Below are 12,591 nucleotides of genomic sequence, written 5' to 3' on the forward strand. Positions count from 1 at the left end.
AATTAGAGTGGGGAGGGTAAGGGAAGGGGGACAGTGGAGTTTGTATTATTTTATTCAAAATAAAACAAACTCGTAACAAACAATAAATATACATTTATTTGTAACCAATTGTTTAAACAAAAAACACATTTATATATATATACACCAATAATATACAATTTAGGTACATAAAAAAAATAATTATCAAGATTTATGACGGTTAGTCAAAAAAAAATAAATATCTATTGAGAAGCAAAATTATTTAAAAAAAATGTTATTTTCCCATATTTTCTAACAATTTCCGTTTAAATATTTTTTTTTCATATATAATGATAAACCAATAAATTTGTGATCAAGGTTTTTGATAAACGCTGTATGTGTGATGGACAATTGGGCAATTTTTTTTTGTAAATAATATTGGCACAAAATCAGTCGTAACAAAAATGATAAAAAATTAGGGCGAAAATAGGTTACCCGGTTAATAAAAAAACCACATGAGTTTCCCGTAAATTTTCTTTTTATAATATAGAAAATAATTGAAAAAAAAAATCTTACTGTGCATTTTCGTTCGTATTCGCTATGACGTGCACCTGCATCCCTTTACTTTTGTTGTAAACTTGACCGGAACTGAAGGGTTCCAATCGAGGGTGAGTATCAGCTTTTTTTGATTTATCTAAATAAATAGAATCGATTAAAATATATTGAATTTAAAAAAAATATGGAAAAATGTCATCAAGTAACTATTAAAAAGTAAAAATTGGACAAAAAGAGAAAGAGACGTTAAAGGAAAGGTCATAAATAGTAAATAAAAGTGGATAAACGGATAATAAGAGGAGTAATTGATGAGTATACATGAAATTTTGAAAAAAATGGAAAGAATTTGGAAAAATGTCATCGAGTAACTACTTAGGATGAACAATAGGACGAAAAGAGGAAGAGACGTTAAAGAAAAGGTCATCAATAATAAAAACTCATAATTTAAAGAAAAAAAAATTAAATAAGCTATCGATTAAACCTGCAAAAGTAGTGGAATGGTAACAGAAAAACCTGTAAAAATACTGGAATAGTAACAGAAAAACCTGAAAAAAAATGAGAAAATATAACAAAAATAGAAAAAGAACGAGCAAAATGAGATAAACAGAAGCACAAAGAATCATAATAAGGATAACAGCTACAAAAATAGTGATGAAACTATGGATTGAAAGAAGTAACAGAAGTAGGAAGACCTATAGAAATATCGGAACACTAACGGAAGAACCTGAAGAATGAGGAACGAAAAAATATAATAAAATCAGCCAAATGAACATAAATAGATGTAAAAAGATTCACAAGAAGCATTAGATCAGCAAATGTGATAATAAACTATGGATTAAACTAAGAAAAAGAACTAGAACAGTAACAGAAAAACCTGAATAAAAAGAAATGAGAAAATATAACAAAAATAGAAATAGAACGAGGAAAATAAGATAAATATAAGCACAAAGATTCATAATAAGGATAACAACAACAAAAATAATCATAAAACTATGAATTAAAAGAAGTAGGAAGACCTACAGGAGTATCGGAACACTAACATAGAAGCCCGAATAAAAAGAAAAAAGAGAAAAATTTAGAAATAATTAAAAGCCTCGACAACAATCAATAGGTATCAGAGACCAAAGGTAAACGGTTGACTGAAGATGACGAAACATGAACGAAATGTGGAAGAAAACAATAAATACACCAAGAATATTCACCTGTCGATCCGCTTTCAGCTGGTATATACTTGGAAATTCTAACAAGAGGTAAAGGTAAATATCCACTAGTCAAAGGCATAACGTCCAAAATGACCGTCTGAAACCGTTCCTGCGTTTCGAAGGAAACCACACCGGCAGTTCTACCACAAACCGCCCACAATGATTGATCCGCCAATACTTCGTACATTATAGAATCCAACGGTTTAACCGATTGAGGAAACGAAACGTTTTCAATAGTCAGATGTAGATGGCAGACGATTCCGACTTTACGGAAATCGCTTCCCTTAGCTGGTTCCACTACAGCGTCCAATATATAAAGAGTCTAAAAAACGATTTATCAAATTATTCGATTTGTAAATATAATAAATCGTTTATTAAATCACCTGATAATCGATTATTTCGAATAAATATCGATACAACTTATTATCACCTTCGTTCAAATTGTAAACTAAGGAAAATTCGCATTTGATAACAGAATTATTAATTTCCGGTTGCAACACCAATTCCCATATATAAGAATAACTGCAACCGTTCGAAATAATTTGATTCGACCCACAGGAATTTTTTTCTATTAAACCGCAAGCTTCTCCTACGTTTAAATCCACACCACGAGCTAGTAGATCGACGTCGCAATGACAAGAGACAGTTATCTGTACGAATTTCTTGGTTAATACGGTGAATAATTTCCATGTTGACGTTAGGGGTGGCGTAAAAGCTAATGATACAACTATGGGTTTAGTTGTCCATGGTACGTGGATGGTAACCTACAAAAAAAAATGATTTCATCGGTTAATTTAATTAATTTTCTACTTACCTGATGATCTTTACATAAAGGATCAGCTAAAACTCTCAAACTTCTTCTGGTACTACTGAACGGGTGATTATTACCAACTTCAATTTCTAAATTAGTTTGTAAAGGTGCCTCCTCCGGTTCGGTTTGTAATGATAAACCAGGTGATGCTATCAATTTAATTATAGAGCTCTGTAATATGAAGATAATTATTAATAGTGTATGTCAAAGTAGTTCAAATACATACCGGATCTAAAATATAACTTCCTGTGGTAATTATCAAATTCATACTTTGTTCTATACCGGTGAGTAAAGGGGGTGGTTTTTTGTATAGTTTTAACGTTGGATGTTCTTCGTTTACTTCGAAAGTAAGTTTTGGTGTTAAATTTTGAGAAACTATGTGCAAATTTTTTATTTGTATCGATATTTGTCCAAAGTAGTATTTTCCTATTTGAGTCGCTCGTTTTTTCAGTCTTATTAGGTTTAATCCTGGGGTTAGCACCACAGGCTGGAAAATAAAAGATTTAAAAAACGGACTAGGGACTTTGTTTATATTAATGTAAAGCTTATGAATTGTTAATTTATAGTTTCAGTCTTTTGTCTGCTAGTTACTAAAGTTAATCGAACTATTTTTCCACTAGAAAGGTGTATCGAAGGACAAACATTCGATTTTTCAACAATTTTTCAATATAAAGTGTTTTTATTGATTTTTTTTTTCATACAAATTATCGTTGCAAGGATGGTTGTAATTGGAAAGTCACATAATGGTAAAAAAATATTTATATTATATTAGAATTATATAAAAATATGTTCAGTAATGGCTTGTTACCTGAAATTTTATAGTAATCAAAAAGATAATTAAAAATTAATGGTGGTTTATGGGGATGAATTAGAAAAAATAATTTGGAAGTGTAGGAAACAATTGTGGTATTATATTTGAGAATTTTGATATTTTGGAAACAATTTAATTTCTCAAAAACTACAGATATCAAATTTGAAGTAATTTTTTTGGAAATTGTGGAATTCTTGCAGGTTTTTGTGGACTTATTTTATCTGTCAAAATCAGCATATTATAAATTTAGAAAACATTTTCCCACTAATTTCATGTTATTACCTTTTTTTTGTAAGAAAGTTGGGGAAAACATATCCAAAAACATTAAAATAAACTTGTCTATTTTGACAATTTTGATGCTTTTAAAACAATTGCACCTGTCAAAATCAGCATATTACAAATTTAGAATAAATATTTCCACTAATTTCATGTTACTGACTGACCTTTTTTGTACAAAACTTGAGAAAAAAAACTTTCAAAAAAATTAAAATAATCTTGAAGAGTCCTACTTCGAACAATTTAGATGCTATTAACACAATCGAACCTGTCAAAATCAGCATATTACAAATTTAGAACAAATTTTTTACAAAAGTCAAAATATTGGTGATTCACATGGATAAATTAGAGCTGAACATTATTCAAAAGAATAAAATAAACTTAAAAACTACTATTTGAGAGGATTTTGACATTTTGAACACAATAAAACCTGTTAAAATCTACAGATACCAAATTTGAAATAATTTTTACAGAAAACGTGACATTATTGGTGATTTATGTGAATAAATTAGACAAAAAATTGTTCAAAACATAGAATAAGCTTGAGAAGTACTAATTTGACACTATGGACACAATCGAATGTGTCAAAATCTGTAGACATCAAATTTAGTATAAATTTTTGAATAAAAGTCAAATGAATGTTGGTTTATATAAATAAATAACAAAATAGTGATCTGATTAATTGATGTTTATCAGGAAAAAAAATGATTCAAAAGAATAATAATTTTACATTTTGCGAACAAGACAAAATTTGTAGATATCGAATTTGAGGTACATTCTTCAAAAAAATTAGGAAAATTGGTAATTTATGTGAATAAATGTCCTTAAAGGATACTAAAACCTTCAGTAGTACTGTTTATATTATATTTATGATATATTTATTATATAATTAATAACACGACTCTACAAAAAAATTTTCGTTCTTTGTCCTAAAGTTTATACTATTATTTTCCAGTTAGTTATGCACAAAAACGAAAAGAAAATACCTTTTTTCGGTATAAAGTTTGCTTTTGTGATAGTTATAATAATAATACTCATTTTTCAATTTTTTCATAAATTTTAATTGATTTTAATATTTTTAAAAAGACCGCGCGGTGAGAGTGGGGTATTAACGTTTACACTGTGCCGCTAGATGGCACCCGAGTGATAAACAACCATCGGGTGTTATTTACAAGCCCAGAATAACTTAAAATGTCACGAAAGTGCAAATACGATGCTGATGCATTTTGTTTTATATGTGGTCAATTTATTAAAGTTCGAGACGTGAAATATGAACTAAAGACATCTCACGTTCTCTGTGAAGCCTATGAAGCATATTTTGACTGTCCTGTACGGAATCAAGATAAGCCATGGGCTCCACATGTTGCTTGTAGTTATTGTAAAAGGTGTTTGGAAGGTAAGCAATTTTTATTTAATTAAGCGATGAATCCAAAATAATAGACATATTAATTTTTATTTTTATATTTTTAGGTTGGTATCGAGGTGAGAAAAGGTCTATGAAATTTGCAATACCAAGGATTTGGCGAGAACCAAAAGACCATATTACTGACTGCTACTTTTGTATGGTGAATCCGAGTAAAAGACGTAGAGGTAAAAATGCAAAACCTATTGAATATCCTGACCTCGAATCTTCTTCTGCTCCAATTGTTCACGACCTGACACGACCAGTACCTGAGCCACCAAAAAAATTATCGCAGAAAAGTAGCTCATCTTTTAGTTCTTATAAAAGTAATTCCGATAAGGAGTTTTTGCCTACACCTGAACAACCAAAACACTATCTCATTACTTCAGAAGATTTTAACGATCTAATTAGAGATTTAAATTTGCCAAAAAATAAAGCAGAGCTTCTAGGCTCTCGGTTAAAACAGTGGAATTTGCTTGATGATGTTAAGATCACGGATCAGCGGACTAGGCATGAAATGTTTGCAACGTTTTTCACGAAGGAAGATGGACTTTGTTTTTATAATGACATTAAAGGTATGTTTGAAGCAATTGGCATACCCTGTGTCCCTAGCGAATGGCGTTTATTCATTGACAGCTCTACAAAAAGTTTAAAAGCAGTTCTATTGCACAACGGAAATAAATTTCCGTCTCTTCCAATTGCTCACTCAGTACATCTTAAAGAAAATTTTGCTTGAATCTGTAAAGTATCGTGAGTATAACTGGGAGCTGATTGGAGATTTTAAAATAGTGGGATTTTTAATGGGGCTACAGGGTGGATATACAAAGTATCCGTGTTATTTGTGCTTGTGGGATAGCAGAGCGGATTCTAAACACTATATTCAACGGTCATGGCCTGTAAGAACAGAATTGTGTGTCGGAAAACAGAACGTCAAATTTGAGCCGATTGTTGAAGCGGAAATGCCGCCTTTGCACATTAAGTTAGGGTTGATGAAACAATTTGTTAAAAAACTGGATGAAACTTCAGAAGCTTTTGGATACTTAAAAAATTTTTTTCCGAAGTTATCGGAAGCAAAGGTTAAAGCTGGGGTTTTTGTTGGTCCGCAAATAAGACAGATTTTCGCCGATGAAAAATTTCCAACGTTGCTGAATCGTACTCAAAAAGCAAGTTGGAACAGTTTTAAAGCAGTAGTTTCTGGATTTTTAGGAAATAATAAAGCTGAAAACTACGAAAAATTGGTTGAGGATATGCTTACAAATTTTAAGGCCATGGGCTGCAGGATGTCATTAAAAGTACATATGCTGCATGCTCATTTGGATAAATTTAAAAACAATATGGGAGCCTATTCCGAAGAGCAAGGAGAACGTTTCCATCAGGACATCATGAATTTTGAACAACGCTATCAAGGCCAATACAATGAAAACATGATGGGCGACTATATTTGGGGTTTATTGAGAGAAAGTAGCTATGAACATAAAAGAAAAAGTAAAAGTGTGCACTTTTAAGTTATTTTCCACTTTTCTGTAATCTAATTTGATAGTAAAACTTAATAAAAATAATAAAAATTTTTATTTCAATAGTTTTATTTTCAATCAAAAATTAAAATCCGAGATTTTTAAAAATTTCGTTCAATCAGTCTTCTAAGCACAAAAGCAAAGTTTTTCATGCCATATATTTTTTTTCCGTCTTATTACGACCTAAACTACCGAAATTTAATGCTTTGCAATCAAAGTCAAATTTCATGTTGACCCGTGTAATGAATCCTGTGGATAAATTAGGAAATAAATGTCCTTGAAGGATCAAAAAAACTTGAATAGTATCATTTTAGATAGTTTCAACCCTCTCCATATTATCAAATGAGTCAAAATATTCAAATTTCACAATTTAGGGAAAGTTTTTAATAAACATCGAATTATTAATGAATCCTGTGAATAAATTAGATAAAACGGCTCCAAAAGGATAGACACACACTATTTGAAAGAATTTTGACATTATACACACAATTTAACCTGTGAAAATTAATATACATCAAATTTGGTGAAAATTTATCAACATATATCAATGAATCGATGATGTTGGTACTGTTTAAGATAATACTAACACTAACACACAAATAAATCTATAAAAATCTGCAACTATATCGAATAAAGCTTAATTCAATTTCCTTACAAATCAAACTAAAAAAATTTCCAAAAAAAACATCAACAACTCACTGTATTATTGACTTCGATACACTCCTCAATTTCTTCCTTCAAATGTTGTGGGGCGCTGTTCTTCCTCCTCAATTCAGTAAATTTCGAAGCAACTCCGGCTGCCGCCAATTGTTTATCCTGCTTGAATTCCAAATTCGTTTTCATCTTCAACCGCTGCAACAAACCATCCGCCATTTTCATATCTCTATCAGTCAAAATTCTACCCGTACAAATTTTCTCTTTGCACTTCTTATCCTTAACAGATTCCATTACAGTTTCTAGAGAAATCGCCAATTTCGTACAGAGAATTTCTTTGGGAAAGTTCGATTCCATTATCAATTCAACTTTAATATCGTCATCTTGCATTATATTTCCTTCGTTTTTAACACATACACTAATAACTTTGAATATATCACTAAAAGGCACTATCAGAGGTTCTTTTAACAGATTAACACATTTACACATATCGTCGAAATAAGTCCAACGTATCAAAGTGTCTATTTCCAAAGCTGCACCTATTGATGCACAAGCACAAATATATTTCTTAATATCGTCAGCTTTGAGGAAACATTCAGCTAATTCTATTTGAGTTTGAGCCGCCAATTCACGCCAACCGTCCTGTTCGAAAGTCTTGAGCAGATCTGTGAGAAAAGCGGCTGCTTTTTGAGTTTCCCCTAACAGTATGTAAAAGGAAGACAATTCCCTACCAACCAACCTGGCAGAACGTAACCGACCGATGTGTTTATAAGTACCCATAGCGAGTTCAGCCAATTCCTAAAAATAAATCAATAAATTTACAACATAAATATAAAATAATCGAAATAATCTCACCAAATACATTTTATTAAAAGCGTCCTTCGAACACAAAGCTATCTTCAGTTTATCTGTAGGTGAAGGATCTTCTGGAGTACCAGGATTATCTCCCATACCGGCTGATAATCCCACTACAATATGAAGTTGTTCGGATGTAGGAGACTCACCGGGCGTTAAACCGCAAAGTTCCCCTAAACTTCGTATCTAAAACAAAAATTATCATTATTTCAAATATTCATCATATATAATAAAATAATAATTAAAAAAAAACCCGCCTGCATGGATAACTAGAATTAAAAATCAATTGAAAAGACTCAAACAAGATGAAAATTTAATGATAAGTCATTTTAAAAAAATAATGATTAGGTACTTAAACCCAGAAACATAAATTGAAACAATACCAAACCAATGTACCTGCATATTGTACACTTAGAAATATCAGCACGGTAGTTTTTTCACTTTTTTACAACATTATAAACAGAATTACATTCGGAGGCATGCACAAAGAGATAATAATTTATCATAGCATTAAATTTCCTGCAATTCTGTTTATAATGTTGCAAAAAAGTGAAAAAACTACCGTGCTGATATTTCTAAGTGTACAATATGCAGGTACATTGGTTTGGTACTGTTTCAATTTATGTTTCTGGTTTTAAGTACCTAATCATTATTTTTTTAAAATACCTTATCATTGAATTTTCATCTTGTTTCAGTCTTTTCAGTTGATTTTTAATTGTAGTTATCCATGCAGGCGGGTTTTTTAATTTTTTTTTGAATTATTATTTTATTTATGTCGTTTTAGTTAAGATTACGTAACCGGATTAATTCCTTGAATGAGTTTATGTCATGTGATTGATTAAGCAATTTGTTAGAGTCAAGAGAACTAATAGCAAGTCCGGAGAGAGTCTTCACTCTGCTCAAAGCAACGTAAGCTTGACCTTTTGCAAATAAATTTCTACTTAAATCTACAACTACTCGGTCTAAAGTTGTGCCCTGTAATTTATGCATCGTCGCTGCCCAGCATAAAATTAAGGGAAGTATTCGTCGCTCGATCTTGCCTTTACCACGTAAAACATCAAATTCTGTAGCACAAGGCTCTATCCGGACTCCAATACCAGGTCGGTTCCCTGTTATATTTGGGTCATCGAACTCAACAAATACTGCTTGTGGCAGTTCTCCTGGCTCCAACAACTCTCTGCGTAGTGCTGGCCAATCTATTCGTCGGATAACACCCCTAGCACCGTTAACCAGCCCATGGTTAACATTGATGTTCCGTCTTAGCATGGCTCGAGAGCCTACACAGGGTGTCTAGCGAATGTGAAAACTAAAATTCAAGAACATTTCAAGGATTTCAAGGGTTGAACTTTTCATTTTTCAAGGATACATTTTTACAATAAAAACAATTATATATCGATGTAATTTTACTAAATAATTTATTAATACCAATTTCAGCGTATAAAAACATTATAAAGTTCATTTTGCTAGTTTTCTTAACTTTTCTGCCTCTGGAGTTAGTAAGTAATAGTTTTCTCGTAATCTTTTTTGTTGGATTTTATTTTCAGCCAATTTCTCGGAAGCTCTTTTTTTCGCTACTTTTTCTTTTTGAACATCTGATTTTTTTTTATCTAATACAACTTGTTTTTGTTTGTGTGCGTTCCTTTTACATCTCCCGCTACGCGCACATTCCTCAAAGCAATTAAACTGTCCTCTTGCAAATTTTCTACTAAAAATTCTTTATTATATGAAAAACTGCGCTCAACATCAGCGTTGCCATGAAACAAGATGATTATAATTCTCAAAATACGGTGCATTTCTTCAGACACCTTTTCACTGATAAAAATATCATGCAGGAAAATATCCAGTCTATTTTTTGTATATAAAAAGTGTTCAATTTATTTTTAACACTGTCTCTTGAGACTAATTGATTATATTCTTTTTTTAATTCGTCAGCATGCAAAGCATTCAGACGATTTTTTCCACTAAATATGTGAGTAAAATTTCTGCACGTCTTTTAGATTGGTTTTCGCTTAACATTACTAATGGTGAAAAACAAGCAGATCCCTCCAATAATTTAGATGACAGAGGAGGTTTTTGTAGGAGCATTTGTCACATCTTTATCAAGAGCTTTCGGCATTCTTTGAATTTTTCAATGCCGAAAGTGTAGTATTTGTTGCAATACCAACGTGAACTGATACAGCAGGCAGAAGATTTGATTTATTAGTCAAATCGATTTTCAGTATATCATTCATGGTTTTCACAGAAGATAGAACAGAACCTTTTACTACCCTTTCCATAAAATCTTTGATCATTGTAAATAAATCGTTCCTTAAAAATGGAACCATTGGCCAATCAGTCTGATATTTTGTTAAAAAGGGCTCCAATTCATTAGTAATAGAAAGTAAAAAACGAATTTTCGACCTGAAAAATACATTTTTCAAAGAAGCTTTTATGATTTTGATATTACTTAATTTATCAGTATAACTTGCGCCATCACCGTCTCCATCATCTTTTACAGTTTCAAAGTATTTTGTTAAATCATCTAAAATATCATCAGCTCTTTTCAAGGCCTTCGAATTTTCCAAAAATCGAGTGGCACAATATTTTTCGGGAAAAACTTTGGTCTTAGTGCACTTTGTGTATGCCCCTCATCGAGATGGAACGTTCTTGAAATTATTGTACGAAGCACGTAAGAACTTATCAATTAACCATTTGCTATCTTTATGACTAGTTTTGAAAGTGCCATTAACGATATGTAAAATGCAAGTACCTATGTCTAATAATTTTGGAGCGTCTTCACTGACGTTCAAGTAAGCAGCGAGATCTTTCAAGAACTTTTTATTAACGTTCGAACCATCCAACGAAACTTCATAAGAAGCCCGTGTTTTTCAATAACATCGTCTGTAAAAGCAGCAAACAAGTCGGCTGCTGTAGCACGTTCTAAGAAATTCGAAGTCAAGTATCGCGTATCAGCTTTGTTTTCATGCCAGAAGCGTGCAACAACGTCCATTTGTCCTTTCTGGGCAACTTTATTCAGACTCTCGTCGAAAGATAGCGTAAAAAATTCACAGTTTCTAATTTCGTTCGATAATTCGCTCTGAAAGTGAGGTCCTAATCCATACGTTATCGAGTAACACAATTTATCTTTTTTTTATCTGAAATTTCTTAGCAATATCACTATCAGGAAACATGTATCCAAATAATTCACTTTTTTTACCGTCACTCCGTGGAGAAGTTTTTTCATGTGCATGACTCAACGCCCAAAAAAACTTTGCCTTTGACACACTTTCTTTCGACACATAATTATTGATCGGTTTGATCAAATCATTTTGACCGCACTTGTCACACCGGTTACAGCTTGATGTTTTCCGAGGTAAGAATAGCTTCTGCTGGCGCGTTTTGCGAGGTAGACGGCATTGGCGGTGTCGTTGATTGCGACGATGAAAGTAAAGTCTGAACATTCTGACTTGTATTTTTTGCGGTTACACGTTCTATATGTTTTTTTCCTTTGGCGTGAGAACGCAAAGCACAAACACCCATGTGAGATATGTCAACAACCGTATTACATAGTCTACAGCACGCTTCAGAATCAAGTTTTGTCTTTTTTACCCAGAAAAATTCAGGATGTAACTCCTTATTTAGCCAGTCGTCTTGAAACTTACACGTACCTTTACCCATTTTTCTTTTCACTTATAAAGATATAGTACTGAATTATTTACACACGAAAAAAAAATGAAAAGGACGATTCCTCCATGTCAAAATTATGAGCATGTGACTTTCGCGAAAGTCAACCTGCTACTGACACGAGACTGTTTATGCTTTATCGTATTCGAGTTCGAACGAGTATAGTGTTTGCCGGTGTTTGCCCTTCGTTAGAATCAAGTCGCCGCAAGTCCACCCGAATGTCACGTGTTTTGACACGTGTATGCTCGGCTCATTTTCCGAGAATCGAAAAAAAAGTTGTTTACAGTTTTGTATTGTGACTAATGCATGTCAATCTACGTATTTCTAAAAAATAACATTTTCTATACATGCTACAATATATGTACATATGTATATATTTATATTCTCAGAAATCGAACTGGAGTTTTTTCAGAATATTTATGATGTGAAAGTAAAACTTTGATTTTCATAAAGAAGAGATTTTCAAGGATGCTTCGAAAAAATCAAGGATATTTCCAGGTTTTCCTATTTTATTAGGATCTTCAGGTAAGTATTCCTCTCGTGGTTTTTGACCATATGTTTTAGGATCCAATGAGATGTCTACAGCGCTAACGGTGTATACTTTTGTGAGCTTTTCTAACTTTTCTGTCATAGTCGCGTTTTATGCATCAACCAGTCTAGTTATTGGGAAAATTCTGACAGCTTCTCCATCGTCAAATGGCCCTATCAACGGTACTCTGCGGTTTGCTATGATAGATAACTGCTGCATTGTAAGTTCTTCAACGCGAAGACTGTTTATGTCCACAAAAGTTGTATCTCCAGCTTGCCTCATATTTTGGGGCAACTCACAATAATGAAGATATTTAAATCGCACAAGACAATTATAATTATAGTAAAAATGTAAGTCTGTC

The 12,591-nt window shown here is 32.2% G+C and overlaps 1 protein-coding gene across 3 annotated transcripts in view; it reads right to left on the reverse strand.

Moving 5' to 3' along the window:
* Positions 1-73: 73 nt before the first annotated feature.
* Positions 74-12,591, reverse strand: part of LOC130894842 (trafficking protein particle complex subunit 10) — a 34,611-nt gene continuing 22,093 nt past the window's right edge. For all 3 annotated transcript variants that reach the window (XM_057801853.1, XM_057801852.1, XM_057801851.1), the window contains 7 exons: positions 8,039-8,224; positions 7,229-7,981; positions 2,753-3,013; positions 2,530-2,697; positions 2,099-2,479; positions 1,716-2,037; positions 74-652 (listed from right to left, as the gene is read on the reverse strand). In XM_057801853.1, coding sequence (XP_057657836.1) covers positions 531-652; positions 1,716-2,037; positions 2,099-2,479; positions 2,530-2,697; positions 2,753-3,013; positions 7,229-7,981; positions 8,039-8,224 — 2,193 coding nt within the window. In that variant the 3' untranslated portion in view covers positions 74-530. The remainder of the gene's footprint in view (positions 653-1,715; positions 2,038-2,098; positions 2,480-2,529; positions 2,698-2,752; positions 3,014-7,228; positions 7,982-8,038; positions 8,225-12,591) is intronic.

The sequence above is a fragment of the Diorhabda carinulata genome, chromosome 6 (assembly GCF_026250575.1).
Source record: "Diorhabda carinulata isolate Delta chromosome 6, icDioCari1.1, whole genome shotgun sequence".
Classification (NCBI taxonomy): Eukaryota; Metazoa; Arthropoda; class Insecta; order Coleoptera; family Chrysomelidae; genus Diorhabda; species Diorhabda carinulata.